The following is a 15,166-nucleotide window of genomic DNA, read 5'->3' as shown; positions in this document are numbered from 1 at the left end:
ATTATCAAACAATTATTTATCATTTTAAGGCATGTCTTCCCACGACTGTATCGTTAAAATTATGCTCCCTTCTTGAGTTAGCTCAAGCTTATGCTTAAACTAACAACAGGTATCAAAAGGCGATCATTATTCATTTTTCATTCCTTCTCCCAGGCACAAATACAATGAATATGCTAAAATAAAATGTTAAGTGTTATATTTGATGAAAAGTGCTAATGTGAACAACTTTACTAAAAGAGGTAATATTTTTATGATTTCTTCAAAGGAATCTTCTGGATACATGTCAAATGGTATGTAAGCGATCGTAAGTAAATATTCGTTATGTGAATGACTTAGCCGACGCGACGAGGCGAGGTATAGGTGTGAAATTTGGCGTATGTTTACCCTGCCGTGCCGTTCCCGGTTCCGCGCCGTTAATTTGATGTACGGAGGCAGATGCCCTCGCGCCGATAGCGAGGTGCGCGTGTGCCTTCCGCGCTATACTGCGAATTTCAAACACTTACCTAACAGGAAAGAAACTTATAGCGGTCTCGATACTAATTGTCTACATAAAAACAACATCTGAACATAACGTGCTTATATAACATTTATCATATTGTAAGCTTTATGATACCTTTTTTTTCCTAGAGTATAATTAAACATAATATCTGTTCTAACTTTTTTAAATTATGTTTTAATAACATTCAGTTGGGCACAGAATAATAATTTAATAATAGTATGAAAAATATCACGATAATTAAAACAAAGAATAGAACTTGAGACGTTTTTACACGTTCTTAGAAATTTTATTACTTCAAAAATATTATTTAAGATATGTTATGTGATTATAATTCCATTGAAAAATAATTTAATAAAATCTCTTGCATAAAAGTATAAACGTCAGACCTCTTATTTTTCGATGTCGAGTGACCTAAACTAAATTGATTTTATATATCAACTATGTTATAAAAGTTATTACTAAGGAAATGTATACTATTCGTTTTAACTTAGACCACAAGCTCGAGGAGATCGACTGCGATTTTGGGTTAATTTACATGTGAGTCCGGTGAAAACATGCAATATAACGCTTTTATGTTAAAAATCTCTGCCCGCATTAAACATCCGACGTATCATTCATCAAGTTACAGTTCTGGACCTCATTCACCTTAAAAGGATGTAAAAATTTATATCATACGTTTTACATCTCTCTAAACTTTACTTTTCATTACACATAATGACAGATTTATATTATTCTTAAAAATTAACGCAAATTAAAAGGTAATATATGAAGCTCATATTTTAATAATTAAAAAATAAATTAGTACGCCTTATATTAGGTTATTAACTTCTTAACTGTGCACTTATTATGAAAATTAAATGTAAATTTCATTTAACAATAACTTTATGCAATATATTACAATATTTTAAATTACTTAGAAACGCTTATTGCAGTTATGATCTTTTTTTAAAATCTCTTTGATCTTATGATGTTAACTTTAACTTTATATATTATAATTAGTCTAAAAAATTAAATGCGAGTTACATTCGTCAGTATTAAATGTGAAGGCAATAACCAAAACTCATACAGAATTTCGGATTCATTCACCCCACTTGAAATCCGTCGGTTGTTCAGAACTTGCATTGTCTCCCACGGCATATAAACTGAACGATCCTTTGTTTGTTACACTTTACCCACACTGTAACCTAAACCACTAGTAGAATACTTCGCGCCCACTTCTAAACGTAATATTCACGCCATTCACGCTTTTCAGATTGCGCCCGAGAGCCATACTGATTTAACGATATTTGCTCTACAATAACAAGGCAGCCATTGCCGAGCCGATGAAACCTCTCAATCTAAGCCGCTCTTAAGATCTCGTAATTCTGCAACACGGTAAATACATTGCGAGTCTCGTTGTTTGAACAAACAAAGAGTACATTAAGTTCGTATCGTTTCCCTATTCTAAGGCTCTACGCTAAATATACAAAGGGATCCACTTTCACTCTAATACATGATTTAAAAATTGATTTGAATCCCACTCAAAACTTTCTTATGATGAAAACGTATAATTTAGTGAATGGCCCATTAAAAAATAGACGGCGCAAACCTTAACCAAACAATCGAAGCTTATCGTTTTTTTAGGTCCGCATTGACCATTGATCTTTACCGATTACTATGTAATTGTAATTATGATAATGCATAGAATTTACTTTTACTAGTACCTCAATTTAAAATAGAAAGCATTTTTACGTATTGTTTATTGTTATAGGCCGGCTTCAATTTAGAAAATAAAGTTGTGGCTTGTGGAAATTATGTTAGCACCGTTTTTATAGTTGTCCATTGCTGAACCAAGCTACATTTCCTGCTTGTTATGACTATTTTACAACTCTATAGATATGTTCATTGAAATCGCAAACATATTATCTTCAAACCATTTTATATACCACAAAAAGGAAAATTACACTCAGCCATCATAATGTCTATTATATTTTATGTATATATCTATTTTGAAATATTTAATGCAAATACAGTAACAATAAACAAACATTATTTTAATGTGTCGCTTGATAAATTCGCTTTAAAATCATTTACACTTATTTAAGTACAATGCCTAAATGAAAATTAATATCCACATAAATCATAATGAAGCTATTATTTAGAAACATAATTTGTAACATTAGAGCTTTTAATCGTTAGGCGATAGCAAGTTGCTCTATCAATTACTTAGCACTACACGGTCCCGCCCGGTATCATCATTATAAGCGCATTAGAGATGGTGTCGGCACGCCATAGAAGCATTACTTCCATATTCTGTAACACGGTCACATCATTTTTTGACCGTCAAATTTAGTTATAACGCGTACTTCTATATTTATTCGAGCAACTTTACGTGAATGTGCGAAAATTGTTTATTATGGTACGGTCTTGGTTTTCAACTATACATATATAGGCGCAAGTATCGCCTCGTTATTCTAATTGAATGAACAGTTTTCAATTTAAATACGTGTAATCGGAAATGCTAAAAAGCCGAGATGGCCCAGTGGTAAGAACGCGTGAATCTTAACCGATGATCGTGGGTTCAAACCCGGGCAAGCACCTCTGAATTTTCATGTGCTTAATTTGTGATTATAATTCATCTCGTGCTTTACGGTGAAGGAAAACATCGTGAGGAAACCTGCATGTGTCTAATTTCACTGAAATTCTGCCACATGTGAATTCTACCAACCCGCATTGGAGCAGCGTGGTGGAATAAGCTCCAAACCTTTTCCTCAAAAAGAGGAGAGGAGGCCTTTAGCCCAGCAGTGGGACATTCACAGGCTGTTACGGTTACGGTACGGAAATGCTTAATGACTTTTGTCAGTGATATGGCATTTGTTCGAACGAATCTGCTCTCACGCATAACGTTTCGTTCGCGTGAATTGAGCGAGTAATAAAATTTCAAATTCTTATCACTAAAGTATTAATTCAAAACTTTAGAATTTAAAATGTAATATATAATTTAGAATTTTATTTTTATTAGGAACGTATAAATTAATGTTTTATATTTGTTTTATTAAAGTTATAAAGATATATAAAAGCAAACAATATTTTTTCAATAATAATGGCTTTTCCACGTACTTTATTAACCGCAGTTATAGTGTCACATATAAAATAAAACCACATAATACTTTTTGTTTTTAATGTCGTCTCTGTTCAGGTTCTATAATCACTTTTCACTTATTAACGCCTTTAACCGGAATATTATAAAAAGCTTAAAATAAATATTTATTGAACATTTAATTTTTTGTTACAAATTCGATCTGCGTATTACGATTACATTTAAAAATTCCAGTTCACGTATGACCTACTGAAACGCTTTAATTTTAAAATTAAAGCAGATGATTTTATATTAAGAACTTTTTTCGATTTTTATGTTACCTCATTTCCGTATAAACATTTTCTTTAATAACATACATTACAAGAAATAAATTAATTTTACCAATCATTATGACTAAAAGCACTTTACGTTTTATAACCATGATTGTTTTAAATGCTACGGATAGTCTGGTTAAAATTCATTAGTTGCAATAATCGTGAATAGTGCGTTATAAACACAAATACGCAATTATTTTATAAGCAATTACAATACCCCAATTTGAAAAAGGCATACACATTATTATATTTATATATCACAGTGCATTGTAAAAGCGAAACATAACTAAATATTTCCTTTTGAAATATATGTCATGGTTGTTTTATTTATTAATAAAAGCATAGTCTTATAAAATAAATAAAAACATCATAATAAATTTATGATTCGTTGTAATGATTCACATAAGAAAAATGATCTACGAATGTTACATTATAAAACGTTGGACTAACCTATTAACATGTATTAAAAATGATGAATCGTTTTAAAGCGACTCAATCACGCGATTAATTAGCAAATGTGTGAGAATGTCCGCAATAAGTGAGATAGTTTAGTTTGTTTTTAGATCCTCTTCCCATGTATTCTTGCTTCATTGTGTTCTGTCATCATTAGCTTCGACATGCAGACACTTACGATGCAGAAAGTGTTTTTGATCGTTAATTTTCTTCTTCAGATACCATTCAATGTAAAAACTGTAATAATTCACACAAGCACTCACTCTATTAAATATTTGTCGTAAGATCCATACGAAAGAGGTCAATCTGATTCTTAATGTGAAAATATTGTTTTGAAATATGATTATGATCATAATTTTATGTACATCTATTTTCGTTATTCATAGGCCAATAACAATAATTAAGGATAAATTGCCGTCTAGATAAAGTAAAAGCAATTGACGTGGCTATAGGACAAGTAAATTTAAAGCGACGTCGAATGACCCCAGGGTCTGGAAAGTCAGCCTTTGTAACTTTCTCTGGATACAGATGAAAGAAAAAGAGAAATTAACAAATAAATAAAAAGTATTTTGTTATTATATTACAAATATTGAATAATATTTTCAATAATAATTTTTAAATTAAACTTGAACAGTTTTATATTCGTAGTAATAACAATTTTGTATTAAACATTTTATAATATAAATTCTATCTGTTTTATTATAAAATATTTCTTTTTAGAACATTTACTTATTTTCAACCAAATATAACAAATAATTTAACTCTTTGATTATTGTTGTATGAAGATTTATGTTACTCGAATGGATATATTGTACCAGAGAATGTGACATCTGCCTCTCTTGAAACACCATTGACCTCCAGTAACAAAGCTCGACAAGCGAAGCATGTACTGTCACAAAGCACAGATCGCATGCAGTATACCAACAACTTTACTGCTCAAAGTGTACGTAAAACGTCCACGATATTCCTAGCTGAGATTCAAAAGATACAATTAATAAATATTAAATAATTTGCCATATATGAGGTAATTAATTAAACATCTAAATGATATGTGTGAAATATTGTACCTATTTATATTTATATTTTTAGGTCGACATAATGATATTGATATCCTCCGCTACGCACGTCTCAGATGATACCGACAAAAATATTTTACTAATTAAAAACTTTCATCGAATAAATAATCTCTAAAGTAGGTTTAACGGATTATTAATAAATTATTACCTTGTATATTTTTGCAATACTGTCTATTTTGATCGCTATTTAATAAAACTTTATTTATATTGTGTATTTCAAATCCATTAAATATTTAATGTATGTATATAATATATTAATATATGTATATTGAAATATTTAATGTTCAACATGTGTTCACAATTTTTTTTATACTTTTTGTGTTACAAATTGCTACTAAAAAAGGATTAAAAAAGTGACGCTTCTGGAGTTTATTACGCCATGTTGCCCAACTGCAGGCTGGTAGATATATGTCCATGTATGAATTGCATCACACTCAATCATGTTTCATAAATGTTTTATTATCACAGAGCACGAGATAATTTATAAACACAAATTAAGAAAATCACGTTAGTCGTGCTTGCCCGGATTGGAATCCGTAGGCCGGAATAAGCCAATAATAAATAAAAATTAACTACTTTCTGATTAGTCCTCACTATTTCAGACAACAAAAATATAGATTTAAAAAAAAAAATTACAAACACTAATTTATACTCGCATCACACATCACACTCCTTTCAAAATATCAGGGCTATCAACTAATGTTTTGCATATTAAAATCTGTTTAATTGGTCAATACTGAGACAAGTGGCCAGTTCAGTAAACAGTTGTGTTTTTTTTAAAAGAAAATTAAAACTTAATTATATTTACTCTGATTTCTCTGCAGCTAATAAGCATTTATCTCTGAACATAAGATTGAAAGTAAAACAGTTAGCAGTTCCTTTTTATAGTAGGTATAAAGTTTCTTCGTACGTAGCAGGTTTCTTTCAAAGCGTTATTAAAAGAATGTGAACTACTTACTTATTAAGATACAAAATATTACCAGTATATGGTTCTGTAAAATGAAACTTATTTAAAAAATTGGAATTTAAAAATGCAAGCTGTTCATTATATGTAACTATTTTATTAACTGCCAAAGATAAATCAAATTATTATTTTTCTTTGTAAAGCATATCTTAAATCGTGAGATCATTTTTTTTTTTGTTTTAAGAAAACTAACAACTATACTATTTATACGTCATTAAATATTTTTGTCATTAAATGTCATTAAATGGCAAAAATATTTAATATTTAGCAAGGAACCAAATTTGGTTCAGAAGTATATCGAATGAAAAAGTCTCATGCATCTAAAAGTGCAGCGCCCCCACCGCAAGCAATGATTAAATCACCACGTCATTCTCGTGTAGCGGACACATATGATTTAATGGTCGTCTAACGTTGTTTACGCTTTACGATAAGCGGCATGAGGGAATATACAGAACTGAATTAAAATACGTGACCGGTAGTCTAATTAAGATATTAATCATTTTTGTAAAAAAAAAAACAGCATTATATGTATTCAACAGAAATTGTTATCATTGTTAGGAAATTATGTCTTATTAAATTGGCTATTGGCTTTTAGCGAGAAACACGTTATAGAATTCTTAAAAGCAATTCTTTTTATAGTCAAAAGCGATTTTTGGCCTCATTTAAAATTATAAAATAAAATAAAAAAATTAACACCTAATAAATAAAGCAACTAAAATTGATCAAAGCGATAATAATTTAATATGCGTCCACTTTATTTTTCTTATCTAAAAAACGGTATATTATTGCATTAAAAAAGATTTCTATGTAAATAATATTTGATTTTAATTTATTATTGTATTGTTAAAATTTAGGTCAAATTTAATCTTGTAGCATCTCTACAAAATTGTTTAGATATTTTGCGGATGCTTTTAATTGTGCATCTAAAGTAATAAGTTGTGTATTTCTGTTCTACGCACCACAGCTGGAATCGTTAATGAGCCAACGCAATTCAAATCAACTGATTTATAAGGAATGAGTTATTTCTCTGGGAGCACGTACATTATTTATATATTCTAACAGCCACTCAAGTATTCAAATTCATAGGCCAGAGATAAGTGTAGCGAATGTCTGATATTCACCTGAGGGAAGCACATGAACATTCGAAGCAATTTGTCTATATTAAAATTTTATTGCATGAGTTTTATTCGTTTAAATTACTACTCGCTATTACCCGCCAACATATGTGTAAAGACTACTTCATCATAGTAGAAGCATAAAGTTTTACTGGCTGGTTGGTGAGACCTCTCTAGTGGCTCAGGCCCCGAGGTTCAATGAGTTTTGAATCAGGCCAATAATCTATGGTGATAAAAATTTGTTGGGTTTTTCTACCTTTGAACCCTGTGTTACCTTGGAAAGCCCATAAAGCATGTATCTGATCTTTTTTCATCCTTTTGGATTGCGTTCCTAATGGGTTTTGACTGCGAAGGAATAGTGAGTGCACTCGTGTTTACGCATACACTTGTGCACTATAATAACAAGGTGTCATTGAGACGGCCGCCGTAGCCTAATTCAGTTAGGAAGACTACATCATTAATTATATATAATATGATAAAGTTAAAGGTTTGTTTTCATATATAGCGTTTGTGTAAATAACATCGAGTAAGTTATAATCAATTTGAATTAATTTAATTAAAAATCGAATGTAAACCTTTCTTACAGCTTAAACCGTTTAACTTAAATATTTTGATACTGCGGTGTTATTTGATCACAAGATCATCTTAAGAATGCACCCTCGCTTTCGTTTGCATTTAAGAAAACATGTATGCCAGTTGTGAAGTGATATGTAAATAAATTACAATTTACTATAATAAAATTAAGATTAATGTATGTATTTGATTATAAACTTTATTTAAAAGAAACTGTTCGTTGATTTTACAAATGTATACGCTTACAATAAAACACATTAGTAAGAGAGTAACAGCCTGTTAATGTCCCACTGCTGGGCTAAGGCCTCCTCTCCCTTTTGAGGAGAAGGTTTGGAGCTTATTCCACCACGCTGCTCCAATGCGGGTTGGTAGAATACACATGTGGCAGAATTTCAATGAAATTAGACACATGCAGGTTTCCTCACGATGTTTTCCTTCACCGTTAAGCACGAGATGAATTATAAACACAAATTAAGCACATGAAAATTCAGTGGTGCTTGCCCGGGTTTGAACCCACGATCATCGGTTAAGATTCACGCGTTCTTACCACTAGGCCATCTCGGCTTTTGTAAACATTAGTAAACTCGTAACAATATAAAGCGCCCCAAACTCGTGACGCGATGAACGAACTAAATGAATGTACACTTAATTAGCCGTTATACTATAAATTTTAAAAGCAATGATAAGGTCCCGTTGGCCGCTCACTGGAAACAGTGCTCGCTGGTAATGGCGACTTGCGAATTAAGCTTAATTAATTCCTCCTCGCGTAATGTATTCGCGGGAACGGATTTGGGCAAGCTATCGCTATTCGTTATCCGCTCACGGAAACGCGACACTATTCGCGCATAGTTTTGCGCGTACTTCAACACGTATTTCTATAAGAATTATGTGAGAGCAATTTTTTTTTTTACAATATTATTACTTTGCTACTACTTTTTATACGGACCGTTGTTTTAAACTTTATTTATATCGATACAATAAATTGGTTTTTATCGTCCGGTCATATTATCATTTCTCACTTACCCATTGGTTTATTGACAGCTTAACCAGCGTCATAAATAAACCCATATCAAGTGTGTTCTACTTTTTTAATGAAGTGACTTTGTAAATCGAGATTTTTTTTACAAACTGATTCATGCTACTTAGATGTATTAATTAAATTGAATTGTTTTCAATAAATTTATGCAATATTTAAAGTTAAAGTTAAGTCCAGTGCATAGCAATGTTCGGAGCTCTACGCGTAAGTGGCCTTTGTTTATGTTACTGTATACGCAAATGGAATGAGGCTTGTCGACAAAGCTGCGTGATAACGGGGCGTTTTGTAGGTAATTAAGAGCAAAATGCGGATTCATGGGTTTTACTTCACGAAATGTACTTACGTCTTAGTGGGTCTTTGTTCAAGTGTATCTCAACATCTTTGGTTATTTGTTGATATTTGATACTTGAATGCTTCTGTATTTTCTCTTATTTGTAATAACTGAAAGTGCTAATCGTTTACAGTATTGGTCTTTTCGCATCGGATTTAAGTATTATTAATCGATACGTATTTTGTAAATATCGATAGTCTATTTTTTTTAATATAACAGAACGCTTGACTGTTATCACACCTGATGGAAAGTGATGATACAATCTAAGATCGAGCGCACTTGCCTAGAATATGCCTATTCACTCTAGACTTGAAGGTACCCATATTGTAGGTAGTGGGAAAAACGGAGGTCGGGAGGGTATTCCAGATCTTAGCGGTGCGTATCAGAAACGAGGAAGCAAATCGTTTCGTACGTGTCTTAGATACATCAACAACGTACGGGTGCAGATCTTTACGATGCCTCGCAGTTCTATGGTAAAAAGGTGACGGAGGAATCAAATTAAATAGTTCCTGGGCACACTCTAAATTAAATTAATTAAATCTATTTAAATTGTGACGACTTTCTGGGACGCTTTGGTTGCACTTGCGTCCTTACTTATAATCGTCGCTTAGCGACTGGTTACTTAAACATTGTTTATCTCTTTGAGTTATAATTAATTCGACATTCGAAACAATAAAACACAGTATTGTTTAATTAGTCACCCGCTAAAAAATCGTTTATAAGTAAGGAGAAATTTTGTGTCTCTATGGACTATGGAAGACAAAATGACAGCGATATGTATTAATTAACATATTAAAATTTTAAAAACTACATCATATTAATCAGTTTAATTTGTCTGGGCGCGCTGGTCAAATCTGAAATTTGGATGGCTTTGGGCACAATCTTTATGTGCTAACATATTCTGGGAGAAAATTAAAACACTTGAAAAAAATATGGGGATCGATATGTGTGACGCATTAGCACAGTCAGGGCGAATAGATCATTTGCCGATTGTTAAGGAGCGGATCTTTACATGCTAACGTAGTGTGATAATGTAGTGTGGTAATGGGAGAAAATTAAGATACAAAAAACTCCAAAATATTTACAGAAATATCAGCGACAGCATCTATCTATCTGTTATTGATAATACACTGCAACTATATTTATGTTAAAAAAGAAGAAATTGGTTTAATTTTTACAACGTATATATTTCTATCAAAACAAATAACATAACAAGTTATCTATATATATATGATATAAATATTGATTATTGTTTTTTACACTTTGAAATTCGAACCAGTCTATATATAACGAGATATTCACTTGAAAAAAATATGCGGATCGAGTTGTGCGACGCATTAGCATAGTCGGGGCAAATAGATCATTTGCCGATTGTTAAGGAGCGGATAAGTCAACCGTAAACGTCAACAAGTCTGGAAAACAGTAGAGAATCATAATTATTATATATGAAAGTCGTAGGTAACAATAAATTACCTATGCACAGTTAGTATAACATCAAATATAAATATATGTTACTTGACCTTTAGTAAACAACATAAATCCACAAACAATAATTACGGCAACATCGTTAAATTACACAACATTATGACCTCATATTATGGGGCTGTTATATATTACGTGATATATTATCGCATTGCCACTTTAACGGTATATTGAATAATTAATCGATAGTTTATATGCAAATGAGCTTGTGTGGATCCTTTCGTGAGACGTCAATATAGCACAGAAGGTTAGTTGCGGATCACGAAGCCGATAATCGTTCGTTGTAGAGTCGGTTACTTCGTGTAAATTGTTATCGGGTGTCTGGCAGTAGCTGGCGCTCTGCGGTACTCACTGTCAACCTTTTCTTGTACATTTTTTTATTTAACAAAGAACATCTTATACATATTTCGCTCATTATAGAACTTTATTTATATTTGATTTCGTGCTTATGTACATATATTCAGTACAGTACAGTAACAGCCTGTGAATGTCCCACTGCTGGGCTAAGGCCTCCTCTCTCATTTGAGGAGAAGGCTTGGAGCTTGTTCCACCACGCTGCTCCAATGCGGGTTGGTAGAATACACATGTGGCATAATTTCAATGAAATTAGACACATGCAGGTTTCCTTACGATGTTTTCCTTCACCGTCAAGCACGAGATGAAATATAATCACAAATCATAATAATGGAAGAGTCGAGATGGCTCATAGAACAAAATAAATGTATCTTAGTCGAAGATCGCGCGTTCAATTCCAGGCACCATTGATAATTTATATCAATTATCATTGATTATTATTGATTTTATGTGTTCATTTGTTTTAGTTATTCATCTGGTGCTAAGTGGTAAAGGAAAACATTGTTATGAATTCTACTTGTTTTGTATGAATTCTGTCACATGGTATATCCACCTTGGAGCTTGGTGATGTAATATACAAACCTTCTCTTTATTAGAAGAGGAACCTTTGCCCCGTAGTGACATTATGGGCCGTTACTTTTACTTTTACGTGAATACTAATTGTGTTTAAATATGTTCAAATAAATTAACTATTAAATAGAATTAGATAAACAAAAACTAAACATTCCTTTGTTGCAGCATACCTTGACCGGTCACAGTGGAAAAGTGATGGCGGCAAAATTCCTCGGTGAACCCACTAAAGTAATCACCGGCAGTCATGACCGTACTCTCAAAATTTGGGATCTTAGAAGTAGAATGTGTAAGTTGTAATATTCGTATTATTCATCATGTTATAATTAACCTGTCAATCATATGCAATCTCAATTGAACGTTTAACTATATGCACATCGTTTTATGTTAACGAAGTATATACGCTGAATTAATGTTTAATTATCACAATACTTATTACTTGATTAATGAACACAAAATTGTTTTAAATTAACACTAAAAGGCACCTTACAGGCTATTGCGAGAATTTACTTAATCGCTGGTAACGAATAACTATGCCTAAGTAATTTCCTACATCAGATAGTTAACTAATTAATTACTGGAGTAGTTTGTCTAACTTAGTATCTAATCTTAATTTAAATCTTCCTTAATCATTCGGTGACCATTTTAACGAGCGACTAGACACGGCCTCTCTTTACCAACCAGTAAATTATCCTAATTTCTCTAAGGATAGTAATTGAGGCACCAACACGCTATTTTCTCACGTTATTTCTTTCCGCTACTTTGTAGAGCATAGAACCAGTAACGTGTTTGTAACTTTTGCAGTTCTCGCGATTTCTCAATGTATATTGTCTACAGGTACAGAAACAAAGTTCGCAGGATCATCTTGTAACGATCTCGTGACGTCAGACGGTGCGGGTTCTACAATCATCTCGGGACACTTCGATAAACGAATACGCTTCTGGGACATACGCACTGAAATGTCGGCCAATCACATCATGCTCCAGGGCAAGGTCACATCACTCGATCTCAGCAGAGGTACGCATAACATAATCACTGCTATCGATCGCTGCAAGTTAATCAAACTCTCGCCGTCGGCGCGATTACTGACGGGAACGAATTTACTTCATATGAAAACGGTTACAAACAATCTCTAAAAAAATACTCGTTAATTTCTATAGCACAAACTAATATTCAGAGATAATTGAATGCACAGTATATTAGTATCGGTATTCGTGTCAGTACAACTACGTGACGGGTATGCGATGCCCATTTCCGTTACGCGTGTCTCGATCAATCCCTTTTTTGTCAGTAACGGTCCGTCCGGCTCACGAAACAGTGAGATTGATACCTTCAATCAATCGAAGTGCCGGGACATCACTGGCTAGGCAACTGATTAAATCACGTCGATATCATCGTCAGCCACCTCGTTGACGAACGCCGCATCAATAGGGACACTATTCACAGTTAGATGTCACGCACGGCCCAGATCAACAGAACTTGACCGCTTACTACATACACGTAAACATTACCAAAATTATCATCGAGTCATTTATTTTTATTGAACCAAAGTTAAATAATTTCCCAATACGTAATTTCTATATTTTATTATGAAAAAATCTTTAAATGTTGAATTAAAGTTATTATAAGATACTTAATATAGTCATGTTTACCTCAAATGTCGACTAATGATTTTAAGTTATGAAGTAAACTTGATATATTACATTAAAAAGGAATATCCATAATCCTCTTTATGATATAGAGCCTAATAAACTACTTCATATCTATTTTTTCGATCGTATTACACAAGATAAATCACTTGAATCGGTTGACTTTGTTCGCATAATTTTGCAATCACTCTTGCATCTTAATGATGGATATTTTTTTAAGTGTCCGTTACACTGATTAACATTTTTTTTATATTACAAAATTGACGGGCCCAATGAACCGGGCGGATGACAAGACCTGCCCAAAATATACCATATGATAGGTTTGAATAACGGACTCAGTTTTAATTATTGTTTGCAATGTCTGTGTTCCAATGTCGTAAAAGTTATTTAATTTTAACCGCTATGTAAACCGTATATATATCATTTTATATAATTTTACACACTTTATTTAGTCATAATAACAGATCTCTTCATGCGATCATAAAGTTTCATGCGACCATAAAAGTCATAGGAAAATAACATACATATATGTTTGCGAAGATAATCCTCGTAATTGTAATAACTATAAACTATTATTATTGCAGTTTTGTAAATTACCCATAATTTTAAATTTATAAATATTGTCTACTGAACTAATTCATATATATAAAACTTACATGAAAAAAGTAGCAATATTTCAGAGAGGTATTATTTAGTATATAATCTTATATTTATATGTATAACGTCTCAGTCTTCCCCGGTTATAATTTAGATATATTCGTTCTTATATATTTATAAATGTAAAAATATGGGCTTTCAAAGTCACGATTTTCCTATAAAATCTCTCCATTACACAGGTATAAATGAGGGCCTAATACTTCTTATGTTGCCTTCGTAACTTGCTTAACAAGAGATTCAACTAGTTTTAATTGAGATGACCCTAAGGTTTTCCCATAAAACATTAAAATTGCACCGGTGTACGCTGAAATAACAGTTTGACCGCGGTATCTCAAAAGTCGTAAAATAAATTGCCTACCAACTTACACTGACTGACAGCTTTTTATCAAGGCTTAGTATATAATTTAAATTACGGTAACTGACTTTTATTTTTTAGCTGTGTAACAGTTTATATTTCTTAAAACATTACGGCTTATATGTGTGTCTATTGACTAATTATGTTTACTTGATATCATTCATATAATATTATCTACAGATGTTTTGGAAATTAATGTTTAAATCAATGAATCTTTCAATTTATTGAAGTAATTCTGGTTGAAGTAAGTGTTCCGGTTTGAAGGGTGAGTGAGCCAGTGTCAATACAAGTAAAAGAAGTCATCTTAGTTCCAAAGGTTGTTGCTGCATTAGCGCTCTTAGGAATGGTCAATATTTCTTACAACGGCAATGTGCTGGTGACCACGTACCATGAAGTGGTACATTTTCCCGCTGGCCTATTTTATAAACGATAATTAAGGGTTATTAAACATTTCACAATTTATTTTCAGATAGCAATTACTTATTGGCGTGTGTTCGAGATGATACGATACAGCTTATAGATTTACGGATGAACACAATAGTACGATCTTTCAGGTAAGATTTATATATCATCATAAATGTTTTTGAGCATATTGTGTTATTATATATTACAGTTAAAGTTAATTTTATAAACTCGTAAAATGTAGTCGTGCAAGACAC

The 15,166-nt window shown here is 32.2% G+C and overlaps 1 protein-coding gene across 2 annotated transcripts in view; it reads left to right on the top strand.

Annotated features, from left to right (window-relative positions):
• The window catches only part of LOC126772624 (autophagy-related protein 16-1), a 133,636-nt gene that overhangs the window by 95,423 nt on the left and 23,047 nt on the right, over positions 1–15,166 (top strand). For both annotated transcript variants that reach the window (XM_050493013.1, XM_050493012.1), the window contains 3 exons: positions 12,015–12,135; positions 12,684–12,863; positions 14,977–15,061. In XM_050493013.1, coding sequence (XP_050348970.1) covers positions 12,015–12,135; positions 12,684–12,863; positions 14,977–15,061 — 386 coding nt within the window. The remainder of the gene's footprint in view (positions 1–12,014; positions 12,136–12,683; positions 12,864–14,976; positions 15,062–15,166) is intronic.

This window comes from Nymphalis io, chromosome 13, assembly GCF_905147045.1.
Source record: "Nymphalis io chromosome 13, ilAglIoxx1.1, whole genome shotgun sequence".
Classification (NCBI taxonomy): domain Eukaryota; kingdom Metazoa; phylum Arthropoda; class Insecta; order Lepidoptera; family Nymphalidae; genus Nymphalis; species Nymphalis io.
The sequence above is the reverse complement of the archived record's forward strand: the minus strand, read 5'-3'. Positions and strand labels throughout refer to the sequence as shown.